General features: G+C 51.1%; 1 protein-coding gene across 1 annotated transcript; it reads left to right on the forward strand.

Annotated features, from left to right (window-relative positions):
- Nucleotides 1-815: 815 nt before the first annotated feature.
- FOSL2 (FOS like 2, AP-1 transcription factor subunit) lies at nt 816-16,358 on the forward strand. Its single transcript, XM_035321904.1, has 4 exons — nt 816-1,095; nt 5,418-5,672; nt 8,592-8,699; nt 10,144-16,358. Exons 1-4 carry the CDS (start codon nt 997-999, stop codon nt 10,651-10,653), a joined length of 972 nt encoding a protein of 323 aa, XP_035177795.1. The 5' UTR covers nt 816-996; the 3' UTR covers nt 10,654-16,358.
- The last annotated feature ends 679 nt before the right edge of the window (nt 16,359-17,037 follow it).

The following is a 17,037-nucleotide window of genomic DNA, read 5'->3' on the forward strand; positions in this document are numbered from 1 at the left end:
CCCCCCCCCCCCCGCAGCGGGGCGCGGTGGGAGGCTCCGCGCGGGCGGGGCGGGGCGGCAGCGCCGCGGGTTTGACGTGCGCGGTGCACATGGTGCGGCGGCGGCGGCGGCGCGGCGGGGCCGGATAATAGGGGCCGGAGCGGGCAGCGGGGCCGTGCCGCCGCCCCGCAGAGCAGCGCAGAGCGGAGCGGCGCAGCGCGGCCGGGCCGCGGTTATAAAGGGGCGGCCGGGGGCGGGCAGCTCGCTCCGCCCGCTCCGCCCGGGGCCGCGCCGCGCCGCCGGAGGGGCGGCAGTGACCGGGCGGCGCGCAGGGAGCGGGACATAGGGGGCACGGCACGGCACGGCACGGACAGCACGGGCAGCACCCGCAGCACCGGCACGGCCCAGCCCGGCGGCGTTCCCCGCTCGGCGCTCCCCTGCCGCCGCAGCCTCCCCGCGCCGCTCCGGGGAGCCGCTCCGCAGATCGCTTGATTTTGGGGGTTTTGCCTTTTTTCTCCCATTTTCCTTATTTTGTTACCCCTTTTTCATTTCATTTTTAATCTTCTTTCGTTTTCCTATTTTTTTCTCCCTTTTTTTTCATTTCTTTTCCTTTTTTTTTCTTTTTTTTTTCTTTTATCTCTTTTTTATTCTTTTTTTTAAAAAATTTCTCTTTTCCTTTTTTATTTTATTTTCCTCCTTCTTTCTCTCTTTTCCTTTTCTTCCCCCCTCTCCTTCTCTCTTTTCCCCGTTTTCCCCCTTCTTTTCCATTTTTTCCCCTTTTCCTTGTTTTTTTTTTTTTCTTTCCCCTTTTTTTCCCTCCCACCCCAAAAAGCCTTTTCCAGCCCCGTTCCCATAAGGGGCACACACACACACACACACGCGCTCACACACGCTCGCACCCAGCCACACCAAAGCCCTCGGCGGCCGCGGCCAGGGGGCGGGGAGAACGGCGCAGGGAGCGGCGGCTGGCGGTGCGGGAAGGCGGGGACGCGGCTCCCCCCGGCCCGACCTCGGACCATGTACCAGGACTACCCCGGCAACTTCGACACCTCCTCCAGAGGCAGCAGCGGCTCTCCGGGACACCCCGAGACCTACTCCGGCGGCGCAGCCCAGCAGGTAGGGCCCGGGCGCGGGGCTACGGGGCCGGGGGTCGGGGCTGGGGGCCGGGGGAGAGACCCCGACGGGAGGTGCGGGGCCGCCTTTCGCTCTCGCCGCCCCCAGATTTCGACCGGGGAGCTGCGCTTTGCCCTACCCGGGGTCTCCCCCCGCTCCCTTTCCAGCTGTTTTTTTGGGTTTTCCGCCGAAAACGCCCCAAAAGCGGCTCGCGCGCCTTACCCCGGCACTCCCGTGGCAGGCGTTACACAAGCGGGCGGGTTATACAAACGCGGTCCATTTCATAACTTGTTTACATCAGCCGGCCTATCCCCACTCCGCGGCTTTTTTCGGGGAGTTGCGCTCCCCCCCCCCCCCGTCCCCCCCATTCCTCCCAGTGGTGTTATTTGGTGTGCGAGCAGCGCTGCCAGCCCCGGCGCGTCTCCGCATCCACAAGTCATAGGATCGTTTCAAAAAAAAAAAAAAAAGAGAGAGAAAAAAAAACAACTCCGGTGCTAAACTTTGCCAACCGTACCAGCCCGTGACATTCCTCGCATTAAAGAAGTTTTACCAGAAATGACTCGCCGCGGTTCCCAGCCGCCTCCCAGCGCATCTCGTGGGTGCCCTCTGCGGGCTGCGCCGAGGACGGAGGGAGGCTCCCAGGGACTGCAGCTGGCGGCCGGAGCCCTCAGCGCCTTCCCAGCCGGCTCCGGGACGAGGTGGGCGAGCGGGGAGAAGCCGAAAAAGCTGGAAAGCCTTCGCTCGCCCTCCCCGCTCCCTGCTTAGCCCGGGCACCGGAGTCCGGCACTCGCCGCAGGAGGCTGGGAGAGGCTGGCGGCACCCAGCCCCGAGCGGGCCGGAGGGGCTGATGGCTGTTGGTCGGCTTTTTTAACTTATTTTTTCTTTTCCCTCTTATTTTCTGGTGGTGCGCGTCCTCTCCAGGCAGCTCGCGTGCGGGCGCCAGAGCCCAGTTCCTACGTTTCCTATCCGCGCCGGGGCTCTGCGCGGGACGCCGGCTCAGCGATGTTTTCTTTAAGAGTCTGGGCAATTTCTCAAGGCCCCCGTCTTTCCCTTGATCCCTACAGATGTTGTAGATTAGGATCAAATGTGAGCTTTGCCTTTACCCGAGGAACGGGGCTGCTCCGCTGATCCCAGGCTAGGGGGATCTGTGGGGCTTTATCGCCACAGAAAATATGCATTGTAGAAATTTTTTCTTGTCTTTTTTTTTTCCTCTCCCAAAGCAAGGAAAGATGCATCAGTCACATGTCTGAGTGGAAACTGTGACTCTGAGCCAGAACTTTGATGCTTTTTAATTATTTTTCCCATACAACGCGGCAGCACTGGAACATTTTTCTTTTAAGTTGCGTGTCACGCTGTATTCCTAATCGCCGACTTGCCATGTGCTAAACATAGACTTTAATAGGAATAATTTGTGTACTTTTTCAGACTGGCCAACTTTCCCCTGAAATATCCCCGTGTGGTGTCTGGTTCTCCTTCCAGGAGGTGTTCAACACGGGCGATCTGTTGGGGGGCTTTTATTTGTTACGGGATACGTCCCATATGCTCTGGATTCCAAAATCAAGTGTTTGTTAAAGTTCCTCTAGGTGGATTTTTCTGGTATTTGTGTTGTTTTTTTTTCTTCTTCTTTTTTTTTTTTTTTCCTTGGCCGCTTCCGAGCTGGGACGTGCCCCTGCAGCCTGGCCCTGCCCTGCCTCGCTGGAGCCTCCTCGGGGCCGGCTCCTCTCCAGCCCCGCGTCTCGAGGCAGAGCCAGGGCTGAGCTTGGGCTCTTGCACCCTTATCAACAGGACTCCTCCTCGGTCCTCGTCCAGCTGCTGCTTTTTTAAGGATTTCTTCTCCCGTCTGTGTGCTGCATCTGTCCCATGGCGCCGCCAGCCTCCTGCCGACACAGAGAGCGGAGCCCTGCCTCCAGCAGCCTCTCCCGGGCCAGAGCAGGAAAAGCGGAGGGCAGCAGCCTTTTGGGGTGGCGGAGTTGGTGGCGGTGTGGTGTCCTGGTGGGGAAGGTGAGGTGTGTGGGAAAGCCTGGCTGGCCAGGAAGCGGTACAGGGAAAATCCAGCTGCGGCCCGAAGTGCCTGCAGCTGAAGACTTAGCATCACAGCAGTCTGGCCCCGTAGTTATGGAAAAATACTGCCTTTGGAGTGTTTGGGGGAATTCCGTAGGATATTTTGAGGGATTAGAAAGGAAGCTGGTGGCAGCGATGGGACATGGCACAGACAGGGGCTGCATCCTGCCTGCTCTTGGCCCTGGGCCTGACAGCAAGCCCAGGGAGCTGCCAAGGGATGTGGCTGGAGTGAGCGGCCCCTTTGCTGACCAGGAGTCCCGGGTCAAATACAGGAGTGACTGCCGGTGTGGCAGTCACCTTATTAATAGTGTGGAGCCTGATGTTTGTGTCTTGTGTGGCTGACTTGATGATGGGGCTGACTCGCCTGGCCCCTGCTGGGAATTTGTAGCAGGGCGCTGGAGGCTGTGGTAACGTGGCGCCGCCGTGAAGGTCTCCTCTGGAGCCGTGTCTGTGCCCAGCAAAGCACCAAGGCATCTCGGTGCGCTGTGCAGCCAGACACAGCTTTCAGGTGTCGCTGCCAAGAAGGCAGGGCTCCTTTCTTCTCTGATTTTTGGGTACAGAAGAGGTGATGGCGCAGGTAGATTAAAAAAAAAAAAAAAGTGTCTTGTGGAGCTGGAAGCAGAACTTGCGTCTCTCGACTTGAGCACCTGTGGTTTAACTAGCCACGTGCTTCCTTCCTCCTGTGAGGTTCAGGTCCCTCGGTGAGGGTGTCATGGCTGTGGAGGCACCGAGGCTCCCTCCTGTGCCATGGGGGCACCGGGCAGAGCAACGCAGGAGGTTTTCACCAGGAAACTCCTCTGTGGTATTTGCAGCTGGCAGTCCTGGGCCTCCAGAGCTAGCTGGGAGAGGCTGCGAGGATGGCGTTTACAGACATGTGGGGTGAGCTGAGGCTGTGCCAGCGTCCAGCTTTGGGTGAACCTCTGAGGTTCTGGTGGGGCTTGTGCCATGGTCTTGGTGCCGGTGCCACCCTGCCTGCATCGCTTCCCCCCTCCCACCTCACTGGGTGTGCTTCTGCCTTCTCTTGTCCTTTCTTTTTAGATTTAGGGCTGTCCAAAGCTGTAAACTGGCACTTGTCTGCGTGCAAATTGGATCTTCTCTTCTCCGGGCCTTGGCAGCTGGACTTGTGGCTAAGACTGGCCCCAGCGCTGTGGCTATCAGCGTGTGGAATACTGTTTGCAGTAGCCTTGGTTTAACAAAGCGCTTGGGCAAGGTGCTTGACTAGGCACACCCTGAAAAGGAAATCTGTGTTGGAGTGCTGTCCCTTATCTGGGACGCTTACCTGGGCTGAGGTCAGGCTGATGCAAGGCCCCTCGCGTCCCCGGGAAGCTGGTTTGCTGACCCCAGAGCATGCGTTTCTCACAGGGTCCAGGCAAGGCTTACATGCTGCTGGTCCTGCGAGCCCCATCCCTCGCAGGGTGAGCAAGGCATGCCTGGCTGTAAAGCCTACTCTAACCATTGAAAGTCTCCTGAAGGGAGTTCTTGGTAGACAAAAGCATTCCTTCTCCCCTGCTTCCCCCTCCGGGGACAAGCAATTGTTTTCCTGGCATTTGAGTGCCAGCATATTATCCAGATGGATTTACCTCTGTCTGAAACAAGGTGTACACATATTTTGGAGGCGATCATTACCTACTGCCTTGGTTTTACTGCTGCCTTGTTTTGTCTAGACAGTGCAGAGAGCTGCAGGGAACTTGTCCGATCTCAATCCTGAGACCTATTTTATAGGCTGCTATTAAAATACATATCCCTGCACGTAACCATCCCGGGGCCGGGTTTCTCGCGCCGTGTGTGCGGCGAGCGTGGAGCCACCGAGTGAGAAGCAAGCTGCTGCCCTGGCCATCCTGAGCCAGAATTTCGGGGGAATCCTTGGGTAGAAGGCTTGACTCTCTTCTTGGTAACAGCATTTCAGAGCCCAAGTTTCTCTTCCTTTTCTTTGGATTGGCAGAGAAGTGTTTTTCTAGAAACTCCTTAATTCCCCTTTTGCCCCATGCCGGAAGGAGCAGTGGGCCCGCGCAGGAGGTGGCTTTGGGGATGCTGGGGTGGGCTGGGGGAGATGAGGATGGGGCTGGGCAAGGGCAAGGCCTGGGGGCTGCGGTGGGAGCAGCCTGGGTTGCTGCAGGGGCACCAGCAGCGGTGCCTTTGCTTCAGGCACTGCTCTGACCCTCACCAGTGCCGCTCTTGAGGGCCTGGCTGATTTCTGAGCATATGCCATGTTCCGCTTTCTCTGACAGTTTCTTCTTTTCTCTCTCCCCTGCCTTTCCTCCTAGAAATTTCGAGTAGATATGCCAGGATCAGGCAGTGCTTTCATCCCCACGATCAACGCCATCACGACCAGCCAAGACCTGCAGTGGATGGTGCAGCCCACCGTCATCACCTCCATGTCCAGCCCCTACTCCCGCTCGCACCCCTACAGCCACCCGCTGCCCCCGCTGTCCTCGGTGGCCGGACACACGGCCCTTCAGCGGCCAGGCGTGATTAAAACCATCGGGACCACCGTGGGACGGAGACGAAGAGATGAGCAGGTAAGCACGGCGGGCAGGATGACGCAGGGTACATGAAGATCCCCTTGCACCGGGGGAGTCCCCTGGTGCCCTCTCACAGCATCTCCCGGCCCCATGGGGAGAGCCGAGGTCTGTCACCCGCTCTGTACGTGCGTTTCTCAGGGTGATGCACGGCGTGAGCTGGAGGGTGGCTTTCTTGCCGCTTCCTCAGCATGCGGCACGACTTAACCGGCCTCCATCAAAGGCTTTGCACCGCGGGGCCGCCTTGCGGCTCGGTTTCAAAAGCAGGTGAAACTCTCAAGTTGAGCCTTGGGTTTCAGTTTGAGTTTTTTTGCCGCTCCAGGCAGAAGGAAACCCCTGAGCTTTACATAGGTCACTTACAAAACTGATGCCCAAATTACATCAGACGGTGTTTTGTGTCAGAGCTGTGGCCACCTGCGCTGCTCCTGTCCCGCTTTGGGTGATACCACCAGTGCCAACCAGCATCGTGCAGGGAGGAGCAGCTCACCCAGAGCACCTCCAGTCTCACAGAGAGCCTTCTGGATGTCCAGGATCTAAATCCACCCTCCCACCACAAGCGTGCAATCTCCCGACCTCTTTACATCAGTGAGTCGGGGAGACAACAGGTGCCACCATCCCGGTGGCGTTCTCTCAGCTGGGTGGGATGGCTGGTCCCACTGCTGCCTGTGCCCTTTTAAAGAAAATTTGAGTGATTTAGATCTCCCCAAATCATCCCCAAGCAGCAGTTATGTGGGTCACCACAGAGGAACGTAACAGGACGTGCTGTGCACACTGTGCACGAACAAGCTGCTGCGTGAGGCCTGTTTCTAATGAGACAGTGGCCCTACTTCTAGGTTTTTAGGTCTGTTTTGATTCACAGCCCAATTCTGTTGCATGGAGGGCACCTAGATGTCCCACTGAAGGCCTGCTTGTGCCAAGCAGGACAAGCCTGAGCCCCACTGGGGCTGGGTGAGGTGCTGGCCTTCCCTCTTCCCCACAGGGCCGGTGTCCAACTCCGGGGAAGCTCTCACGAGAACTGGGGGAATAATTAGCAGCGGCTGATTTGTTTGACAAATGCTGCCTCTGTGCTCACAAATTGGCCGTGAAGAGATCACCATATTCTCGGGTTTATTTGTTGTTGGGAGTTATTTGCGGAAGGATGCCTGCCAAGCAATTCCTGGCCTGTGGCTTGTTTGCAAGCCGTTCATTGCGGGTCATTCACATCCAAGTCCTTTTGATTAGACACGTGCTATGGCGGGACCCGGGCGGCTCACCGTGACTCTTTGGCTCAGGTTTCCACTGCTGGTGCTTGTGAGCGCCGAGCCCGAGTGCCTTTTTGGAAGACCTTGTAGGAAAAGGGCCCGTCTTGATGAACGCTTCTGCCAGCGGCTGCGCGCGTGGGGCTTGGACCAACGACAGGCAGCACGTGCAGCAGGGGCACCGGCAGTGCCAAAGCAAGCTGCTTTCAAACAAATCCAGCACCACTTCCAGAATATTCCTTTTTAGACCTGTTCTGCTGTTAAGCACGACCAAATTAGCATCTTCAGCCCCATCTATGAGATTTTTAAACAGCATAGCCTCTGAGATAGATAACTTAAAAATGACTGAGGGCCCCGGGAGGACTGATTTTGGTCCCAATGTATTTCAGTGAGATCTGTGCTTCCAAAGCACAAAAAGGCTCCTGAAAACTGTCTACAGAGGCCCCCAGTCAGCCCAGAGTTTGTGTGTGTGCCTGATGTTTTTCCCTGCAGATAGTGGTGCACAAATACACTCTAACCCCGCACACCCACAGGGAGTCGGGTGCACAGAGCTGTGCAGGGGTACCTGCCGCTGAAATCATTGCCACCGCGCACAGGGGCCCGGGACAAAAAGCAGAACAGAGCGAGGGGAATGCCCAGGGACTGAGGTAAACTCCCTGAAACTGCAGAGATCGAAATTAGGGAAATGAAGCAAACCAAAACAAAACAGATTGAGGTTAGAGTAAAGCTAACACTGAAGAGACGGTAGAAAGGGTTGAATATCTTCTTGCAATTTTGACATCCCCAAAGATACTAAAACTGAAAGCTTCTATGAAAAGAGGTGTTTTCTTCCCGTTCTCTGCTGACAAGTGCTCTGCTGGCCAGCCCGGCGAGGCTGAAGGGCCCGGTGCGGGGCTGGCCCCGTGCAGAGGAGGCCGTGCTGTGGGGCACGCTGCTTGCTGCTGGGATTTATCAGACCTTGTCTCCAACCCCAGAAGCTAGGCCTGACCTCACTAGATCTTGTGGGCTCCTGCTCACTTCCTCTGGTGTCGCAAGAATGTAACTCGATGGGTTTCTATGGAATTGCTCCCGATTTACATCAGAGAGGATGTCAGCTGGCCTCAGGAAGCCCTTGGTATCGCTGGAGCCTTGCCTGCTGATGCGAGAAACGCCGCCTGTTATCTCGCTGAGTGCTCCAAAATCTGAGGTCAGATTTTGGGGTGGTATAAACAATTGTTGCCTCAGACTTCTTGAGAGCTCTGCTGATCTCTCTCTCTCTCTCTCCCCCCACCCCATCCCCGACCTTCAAGCTAACAACTATTTTTGTGTGGGAAGCAGCAGATATTTTCTTTCAAGAAAGAGGCACTTACAACATCGCGCTCTGGTTTTGCTTAATGTACCACCCAAGTTGTGAAACAATCAGAGCATCTTTTATCTGTTTGGCCTTGGTGCAGATTCACTGTCCTCTTACACAATCTTCCCCCTGCTCCCCACTCTGCCTTCTCCTCACCCTTCTGCTGAGACCCGGTGCTCGCAGAGATACCATGCGCTTTCATCTTCTGCTGACATCAGTGAAGAGGGGGAGTGCTGAGCATCCTGCTGGATCAGGCCTTTTTTCTGTGTGTTGCGGTTAAATCCTCACAAACTTCAAGGAATGCCTTGCTCAGATCTGATTGTGGGTTTTCTTGGCACTTGCCCACAGCTGTCGCCTGAGGAAGAAGAGAAGCGAAGGATCCGGAGAGAGAGGAACAAGCTGGCAGCTGCTAAGTGTCGTAACAGGCGTCGAGAGCTAACAGAGAAACTCCAGGCGGTACGTGCTCTGCATGCATTTCTTCCTCCTTGTCGCTCACCCTTCGGACCAGCTCGCAGGGCATTGCTCTCCCTCTTCTAGCCTGTTTGGGGAAGATGCTGCAAAACACATGCTGCCTTCCCCTTCCAAGGCTGCCCAGTGACGTTGCTCCTATACATCAGTGGTGGTGAGGGCTCAGCAGCCTAAATTCCTGCTGCTGACTGCCCAAAACATCTCAGGAGCTCTCTTCCTGTCTAGTCTGCTGTCTAGCATGCATCTTCCTACCTCTGTATGTGAAAATAAAGACTCTGCGTGCCTCAGATGAAAGCCTTGAGGACAAAAGCACACAAGACTTCAGGGTCATCTGAAAGCAGGAGAAAATGAGGCAATGCTATGTGTACCTCTCAAAGCCATGTAATTTAGGCTAACCTGTCTCTGGCGGGGGTAACCGATTTTCTGCCCAAAGGAAGCTCTGCAGAGATGTATGGCTTGGTGCCATAGGGGAATAACTTAGTAAGCTAGAGAAGGTGGGGATGAGTGCAAGAACTGTGTTGGGGTAACAGACTGACTGTAGAGGAGGAAAGGATGGTTTGTGTTCAAAGAGTCTGTAGGGAAGACTCCAGTACTCCTCTGAGAAGCAGCCTGGGGTTGGTTGCGTTTGATGATGGTATTAAGAATCACAGGAGTGAAAGCACACCACTGAACTGTGCTGCTGACTCAAATTCGGGAGGTATTCCCTGTGTAGAGGAGGCAAGACAGCATGTAGTAAGAATTTAAGGATTCTCATGACTAAGCTAATACAAGTGAGAGGAGTACAAACCGGGAGGTCATATCCTGAAGGACTGAGGGTGAGTACTTCTGTGAGCTCCTCACACAGGAAAATACTAATTGCTCACAGATTGACTATGAGCCACCAGTGTGATGTGACTGTGGCAAAGGTAAATGGAATAACCCTAGGATGCATTGAGGGATGATGATGTAGTGGAAATGAAAGTGGTAGTCCTTTGTACAAGGTGCAGGCAAGATCTCATCTGGAATATGAGCTACAGAAAGAAAAATGGAAACAGTTTAGAGATTGCTGTATACTACCTCTGTCTAGGAAATGAGAACACGACCTAATCCTAACAAAATATGATGAGAGGTGATCTTGAGTCCTCTCTGCTAGTCTGGCAGGCAGACAGCAAAGGTAAAGCGTTACTTAAGCCACAGAATGAGACGGAGTTGTAGAGGCTGGCTGTGAGAAAATTAGTGTGGGCTCTTGAGAAGACCATTTATAACCCTTAGATCAGTGAAGTTTAGGAAATGCAGAATACTCAACTAGCAATGCCCTGATGTTTGCTTGGTTCATGACGAGGCTGGGGCGTATCTGCCCATGCCAGCTGGGAACTGGACTTAGTGGCCATGTTCTAGGTGAGGAACGGTGCCAGAGCCTCTGATACTTACTTATTTCCCCTTTTGTCTGCAGGAAACTGAGGTGCTGGAGGAGGAGAAGTCAGTGCTGCAAAAAGAGATCGCTGAGCTCCAGAAGGAGAAGGAGAAACTGGAGTTCATGCTGGTGGCTCACAGCCCTGTGTGCAAAATCAGCCCTGAGGAGCGCCGGAGCCCACCATCCAGCAGCCTCCAGAGCGTTCGGACTGGAGCGAGCGGAGCGGTGGTGGTGAAGCAGGAGCCTGTGGAGGAAGAGATCCCGTCTTCCTCTTTGGTCCTTGACAAAGCCCAGAGGTCTGTCATTAAGCCCATCAGCATTGCTGGAGGTTTTTATGGGGAGGAGGCACTCAACACTCCCATCGTGGTGACCTCGACACCAGCCATCACTCCTGGCTCCTCCAACTTGGTGTTCACCTACCCCAACGTCTTGGATCAGGAGTCTCCTCTCTCCCCGTCTGAGTCCTGCTCCAAAGCTCACCGGAGGAGCAGCAGCAGTGGTGACCAGTCCTCGGATTCCTTGAACTCTCCCACCTTGCTGGCATTGTAATCCCCCCGTGGCCCCCCATTGCCAGTGTGTTACACCCCCCACCCAGCTCCGTGGGGGGAGCCCCTCTCCATGGGATTAGAGACAGGCACAGGATCGTTCAAGCACAAGGGCAGCAAGAACAAGGATGGGGAAGTGCTGCAGCTCCAGGAAGGAGAGTGAGGACCAACGTCAGCTCCCTGGAGGCAGGAAACGGCAAGGGTGGGACTGACGCACTGGGACTGTTTGGAGAGGGCAACGTCCCCTCTGTAGGGACTGCCTATGGAAACCTCTTCTCAGCCGTAATGGACTTGAGGAACACTCCTGGCCAGGACGGAAGGCGAGCTGCAGACAGTTGCTAGTCGTCCCTTTCCTTTGTGAATTGATCTGATCGGTTATGCTCTGTGCTTAGATCATTCTGGTTAGTTGACCTTACAAGTTCTTCTTTCCCTCTCTCTCTCTCTGCTTATCATTTCCAATGTTGTCGATCCCATGACATTTCATCCAGTTGCTTTGAAGTCTAAAGGCTTGTTAGGATCTTTCCTCTTGGGGACAGGCTGTGGGAAACTTTGCCTGGGCGGGAGGGGATGGCCAGGAGCTGGTGGGGGGACCAAGAGGAGCCCAAGGGCTCAGCGGCAAGGGCAGAGCTCGTAACTGTGCCCTGTGGCACAGACACAGTGAACAGAGCAGGAGCTCATGTGGAAGCCTTTTTTTCCTTAAAAAGTAAATACATCTGTCCCCTTGGGCTCCTCAAAAACCAAGTCAGCATCTCAGGGCCAAAGTAGCATCAGAAAAGCTGCTGGGTTGGCACTTACCAGTGTCTTTGGCAGGGTTTTAACCCCAACTTGGTAGATACCAAATCTGCTGCTGGACTCATTGTTTACTTTTCCTGGGCTGCCTGCTCTCTAGAGAGCACTGCGTCTCTTTCCCCATCAGGTTTCCTGACTCAGATGCTAACCTCTTTCTGTTAGTAAAATCCTCCCCTCCCGTTGGCCATGTTTGCAGACCATACTACCAAAAAGTGGCACCGTGTGCTATAAATCCAGGAGACTGGCAGTGGATAAGGAGGTGAAACCACCTGGTTGTGCCATCGCTGAGTTTTCCCTTGTTGGGAAACAAGGCAGCGCAGATCCACACAGTTGGTACCAGCAGGTGGTGTTTGCTCAGAGCTCCTCAGTTTCTGAAGCTGGGGGAAGGCAGGGATCCAGCCTCCAGCATGGGCCTCAAGGAGCTCCTGACCAGGCAGCAGTGGCATAGGTGATCTGATGGCCTGCTCAAATGAAACCAGAGCTTCTGATAACATCTGGTGTGACTGACAAATTGACACTGGAGGAAAATCAATTACCATTATTTGCATCTCGGTCATTGGCCTCTTTTTATGTTTTGCAATCTAATTGATCTGGTTTTGTTGGGGTTGACTGGCCTGAAGATCCGAAGCCAATCAGGGGGCTCTTCCTTCAGCCTTGGGTCCTTGTCTTCTCCAGCCACCTCTGGGCTTAGCGCTAACGTTTGCTACTGAGAGCAGTCCCGTGTGTAACCTATTCCTGCTTGGAGCCAAGCTCAGGCCCTGGCGATGTCAAGGCACTGATCAACCATGACCTTGTGCACACGAGGACTGCTCAGCTTGCCAGCTAAGCTGCTTACGGGATAGCTCTTTAGTCCAGTCTGAAGCTGTGGTGGCAGCTATTTATTCTGATGTGAGCTTTTCTTGTTTTCTTTCTTTTTTTTTTTTGTTTTTAATTGACTGAAACTTGGGTATTTCTTGGTCAGGCTGGACCTGGAGAAATGCAATATGCAATGACAGGGCCGGTGCTGTGAGATGCTAAACTGCTGCAGTCCCTGCCAACTCCACTGGGAACTAATAGGGCTCGGTCTTGTGGAGCCAGACCTTTGCTCAGCAGGGCTGGATTCCCTCAGACCCTGGTCAATGCCTATTCCTTGAGTCATTTCAAAGTGACACTACTTTGGCTGTAAAGGTAGACTTTATTTCTTTTCTTTTTTTTCCCCCCCGATTATTATTAATTTTAAACCTTTTTTTTTTTTTTTTCCAGAGCTGCCAGAAATAGAAAGATATGAGCGATCTTTTTCCTTTGTAAAACTGATTCAGTAATTCAGACTTACTTTATTGCTTAAACATTTCCAGCTTTATACCAGTGCTAGAGGTTTCAAATTGAGCTTAATGAGTAAAATTGATACAGGAGTCTGTTTGTCCTTACATGATAATCAAAACTTTTTATTTTTTTTAATAAAGTAGACATTAAATTTTCAGTAGTTAGCACAGAGGATCCAGTTCTCATAGGGTTTTATGTAGACGATGTCACTTTAGGTGAAACCACTGTTTCTCTAATTGTCTCCATTCTGCCAGGTGCTTGTTTGGGCCAGTCTGCATTGAGAATCTAAGGCTGCTCAATAAAATGTCCCTACATGTCATTTCTACCCACTGTGGGCAGAATGCAGCACTGACAAATGGTGAATCCTAAAGTGATACAGATGCTTTTGAGGCCAGTTGACCAGGATCGCTGGCAGGTCAGTAGCATTCGTGCTAGGGGCTTTAGGAAATCAGCTGCCTCCTCAGAGCTAGGTAAGCCCAGCTCCTAGGGGGACAATGAAAACATCTAAAATACTGTTAATCCTTCTTAACAAATATCTTTTAATATATTGCTTGTCCCCTTTTTGCTCGCAGTTCAGGTATGTTGACCATCTTGTTGGCTGCATATCAGTCTGCTGGGCAAACAGGCACTTCTAGAGGTAGGATGGAAAGTTTCTTGGAAAAGAAAAGGTTTATCTAGCTCTGACAAGTAGGCAGGTGGCATAATCCAATTGCATTTCTGAAAAAATAAAAATAAAAAAATCCTTAGGCGTGGCCTTCCCTGCACGCAAACCCCGTATCTGCCAGCCTCCAAACGCCATCCCAGCAGAGATGTTTGTTTTCACATTTGGCCCAGTCCTCTGTGATAGCCCCAGATCGGTCTCTACAAGTTACTTTAGCTTTTTTTTTTTTTTTTTTTTTTTCTCCCCCCAGAGAAAGTTATCATCCTAGACAGGAAGGTTTTAAATAAAGGGCCTTGCCACTCACCCATACCCTCTCCTCACCCCTATGGGAAAGGCACACATCCCAAGGAAGGCTGTAATTCCTACCTTTGCTTCTGCTCACTGAGTTGCTGCCAAAAGGAGCTGCAGCTGGCCCTTGCCCACTGCCTGTTGACTTATCATCGACCTTCTCAGAGGTAGGACAGGAGCATCCCCTTTCCTGTCCTGTGAGACTGATGGGAGCGATTTCAAACTGCCAAGAAAAGGGAATCACTTTGCTATCTGAAAGAGCCCTGAACACCTTGTGCCTGCCCATTTTCTCCCTCAAGCCTCTTTGAGGATGTCTGTGTTAGGACCGCTGGTCTCCTGCCTTCTGTATTTTGTGGATCAGCCTTAACTTTGTGTAGTTGTTGGCAGACAGGTACAGCTTGAAGTCTCCTGCTGTTTTGGTCTGGCTCTGCATACTTCTTTTCAGGTTTGCTGGTGTGCTTTTGGGAATCTTCCCCGCCCCTGAAATGGTATTTTCCTTGAGTACCTTACCTGATGATTCCTGAATGTACAGGAATTCCTAAATGTGCCTCCACATTCTTCTGCATGCTCTGGGGATGCGGGAGCTGTTATAACCAGCATCTGACCTAAAGTTGTTGAAGTCAATAGCAAAAGGCCCAGGGAATTTCAGCTGGTGTTAGGCTGACCCCCTAGTGACTGGCCCAGTGAAGCATCTAATAACACCTGAAGTTAATCAATGCCCAGCTGGGAGGAGCAGTAGCAGCCGCATTGAAGGAAACATTGAGCTTCTAGGTGATGTTTGCCATTCCAGTTTTGCCCTCGTTGTTCCTTCCCCCTCCCTGGTTGTGGCATTGCTTTCATCTATTCCTTTCTTGTAGGTGTGGAGACTGGGTAAGTCTCAAACTGCTTGTGGTGTGACGGGATTTGGGACCAACCTGCTGGGGACAGTAGCTCTCTGTTGTGTTTTTATAATTATTATTTAAATGATCTATTTAGTTCATCTGAACCTTTAATTTTGCTGCTTACTGTATGTAGGATCCACCTGGCCTTCCTCCTAAATGAAAAACAAAAACAAAAACAAACCTAAGACACCCCCCCTCCCTGGTATCTTATTATTTATTGGCAGGCAGCCATTTTGTGCCTGCTCCAGCAGATCTGCCCGCCATTAATTTAACATCCTCCCAACTCACATTCCTGGCGTTTGGTTGTTGCTTTTTAGCTTTTTGTTGATGATTTTTTTTTCTCATTCTAAAACAGACTTCTGAAATGTAAGAAACCTTATTATTTTGACACTTAAGAGTTCATTTTCATTAGGAAGGCCAAGTCAAACATTTTAAGAGGTGGGGGGAACAATCTACTTTTATTTCTTATTTATTTATCATGTTTACATCTTTTTTTTTTTTCTGTTAAAGACTTGGATATAATAAAGAAAGCATTAAAAGTACTCCCATCTTCTTCTTTTTTTAGGATAATATTTTTTTTTCCAGTTCTTTAAATAAAAGATTCTGGGTTTTGTTGTCTGTATAAAATGTAAAAAGAGATATGTTTCTAAAGATGCATTATCATTCCTCTGTGAACAGTAGGTGGAGTTGAGGACAAATCTCAGAATACAAGATAATAATAAAATCCCATCCTGTTTTACTTAATTGTTCCCCTTCTATCCTGTATGATTAAAGGGTTATTCCACTTTCTTGTTTGTGGTTACTTGATATTAAAACCATATTAAAATGTGTAGAAAATAGGTATCCAATTGTTTTTGCTCAGTGAGAGGATAAAATGTTGTATATATCTTGATATACTGTGTAGTTCAAAGTAACATCAATAAGGGATAGTGCATCTTTATTAGAGCGATAAGTTACTAGTGTCACTAAAGTCTACTTTAAGATCCTCAGATATAGAAAGGGCCTGATTCTGATTCCACTTTCCTGTGGAAATTGAAAGCATCAGTAGCATTTCGCTGCTGCGAAGTGAGTGTCAGAGGTGGAATCAAGCCTCAGCGATTAGTATCTGACCATGAGGATAATTGAAGGTTTGGGGGCACCATTATCTTTTTTTCCTCAAAAGTTTTAGCTCATGGTTTTTCTTTTTTTTGTCTGCAGTGAAATAGTTTCTGCCAAGGAGGTTCTTAAAGGTGACTGCTGAACTGGGACCCTTCTTTGCTCGTTGTGATCTTGGTATCGTTCTTGCAGTCCTGGAGAATCTCAGCTCTGAGGTGTTCTCTCTGGTGTTGTCTCTTCTCTGTTCTTGTTATTTTACTGTAATACAGGCCTACAGTATTTGCACTAAAACAAAAAGCTTGTTAGAGAAAGCTTGCTGCTATGAAAGAAAGAACATATTAAAATGGTTTTGCTTTTACAATTTTAACTGAGTAGCATTTTGTAGAATAAAATCAATTTAGATTGAAAAGAAAAATGACTTTTCTTTTTTCCTCTGCACTCCCTCCCCCATACTCCTTTCTTTCTTTCCCGTCCCTAGGTGGTGTGATGGTTTCCCCCCCTCCCCTTCTCCTTTGGTGCTCAGTTGTAATGATTGGCTGTATTGTTGACTATGCTGCTGAGAGTTATGACACTTGTAAATCTTGTTTTAATGACGTTGTGGACACTCTTTTGTATAGCAAGAGCTAACTGGAGTTCTTCTCTCTCTGTTAATTGAAGTCATTAAAAAGCTCCCTTTGCCATGAACAATTAAAAGCTTGCATGTTCCTTCAATATGAACAAATGGGTACAGCATTGCCAGGTGCCCGACTGTAGCACATTTCAGGGCTTCTTTCATTAGAGCAGCTGCAATCCAGACAGCTGTTAGTGGCAACAATGGTAAATGGGGCAGAGGCTAGCAGAACAGACCACCTGGGCTAAAAGGCAAATAATGCATTAATCCTTTCATCTTTGCTTCAAAAGAAAGGGATAGAACTAGAAAATGCATGCTGAGGTGACCTTATTATTTTATTTTTTTAATCCACTGCTTCAGCCAGAAGGACTCAAAAGCTTCTGCTCTGAAAGCTTGGGGTGGGGTGGACACCATGGTTGCTTCACTGGCAGCAAGCAGGAAGTTAATATGCAATTGCCTGGCTCTCCTGGGAAAAGCTGCAGTCTCTGGAGTGGAAGGAACCCAGACACGCCAGGTTAGGAGTGGACGATGTCATATTCAAGTAAAAATACAGTGGTGGGGAGGAGATGGTAGGTGAGTCATGGTTAGACAAGCTGGCGTCAGGCCAAACTGCTTGTTACTCATGGGTTTCCTTAGCAGTAATGTCTACTCTGGCTTCCTGCTGGTCCCTGTCCTCTCTCTCTCTTTTTTTTTTTTTTTTTTTTTTTTTTAACCCCTGTGTTCTCACAGTGCCATAGGGGAAGGTGATGAGAGATGTTGGTG

Source organism: Oxyura jamaicensis, chromosome 3, assembly GCF_011077185.1.
Source record: "Oxyura jamaicensis isolate SHBP4307 breed ruddy duck chromosome 3, BPBGC_Ojam_1.0, whole genome shotgun sequence".
In the NCBI taxonomy this organism is placed as follows: Eukaryota; Metazoa; Chordata; class Aves; order Anseriformes; family Anatidae; genus Oxyura; species Oxyura jamaicensis.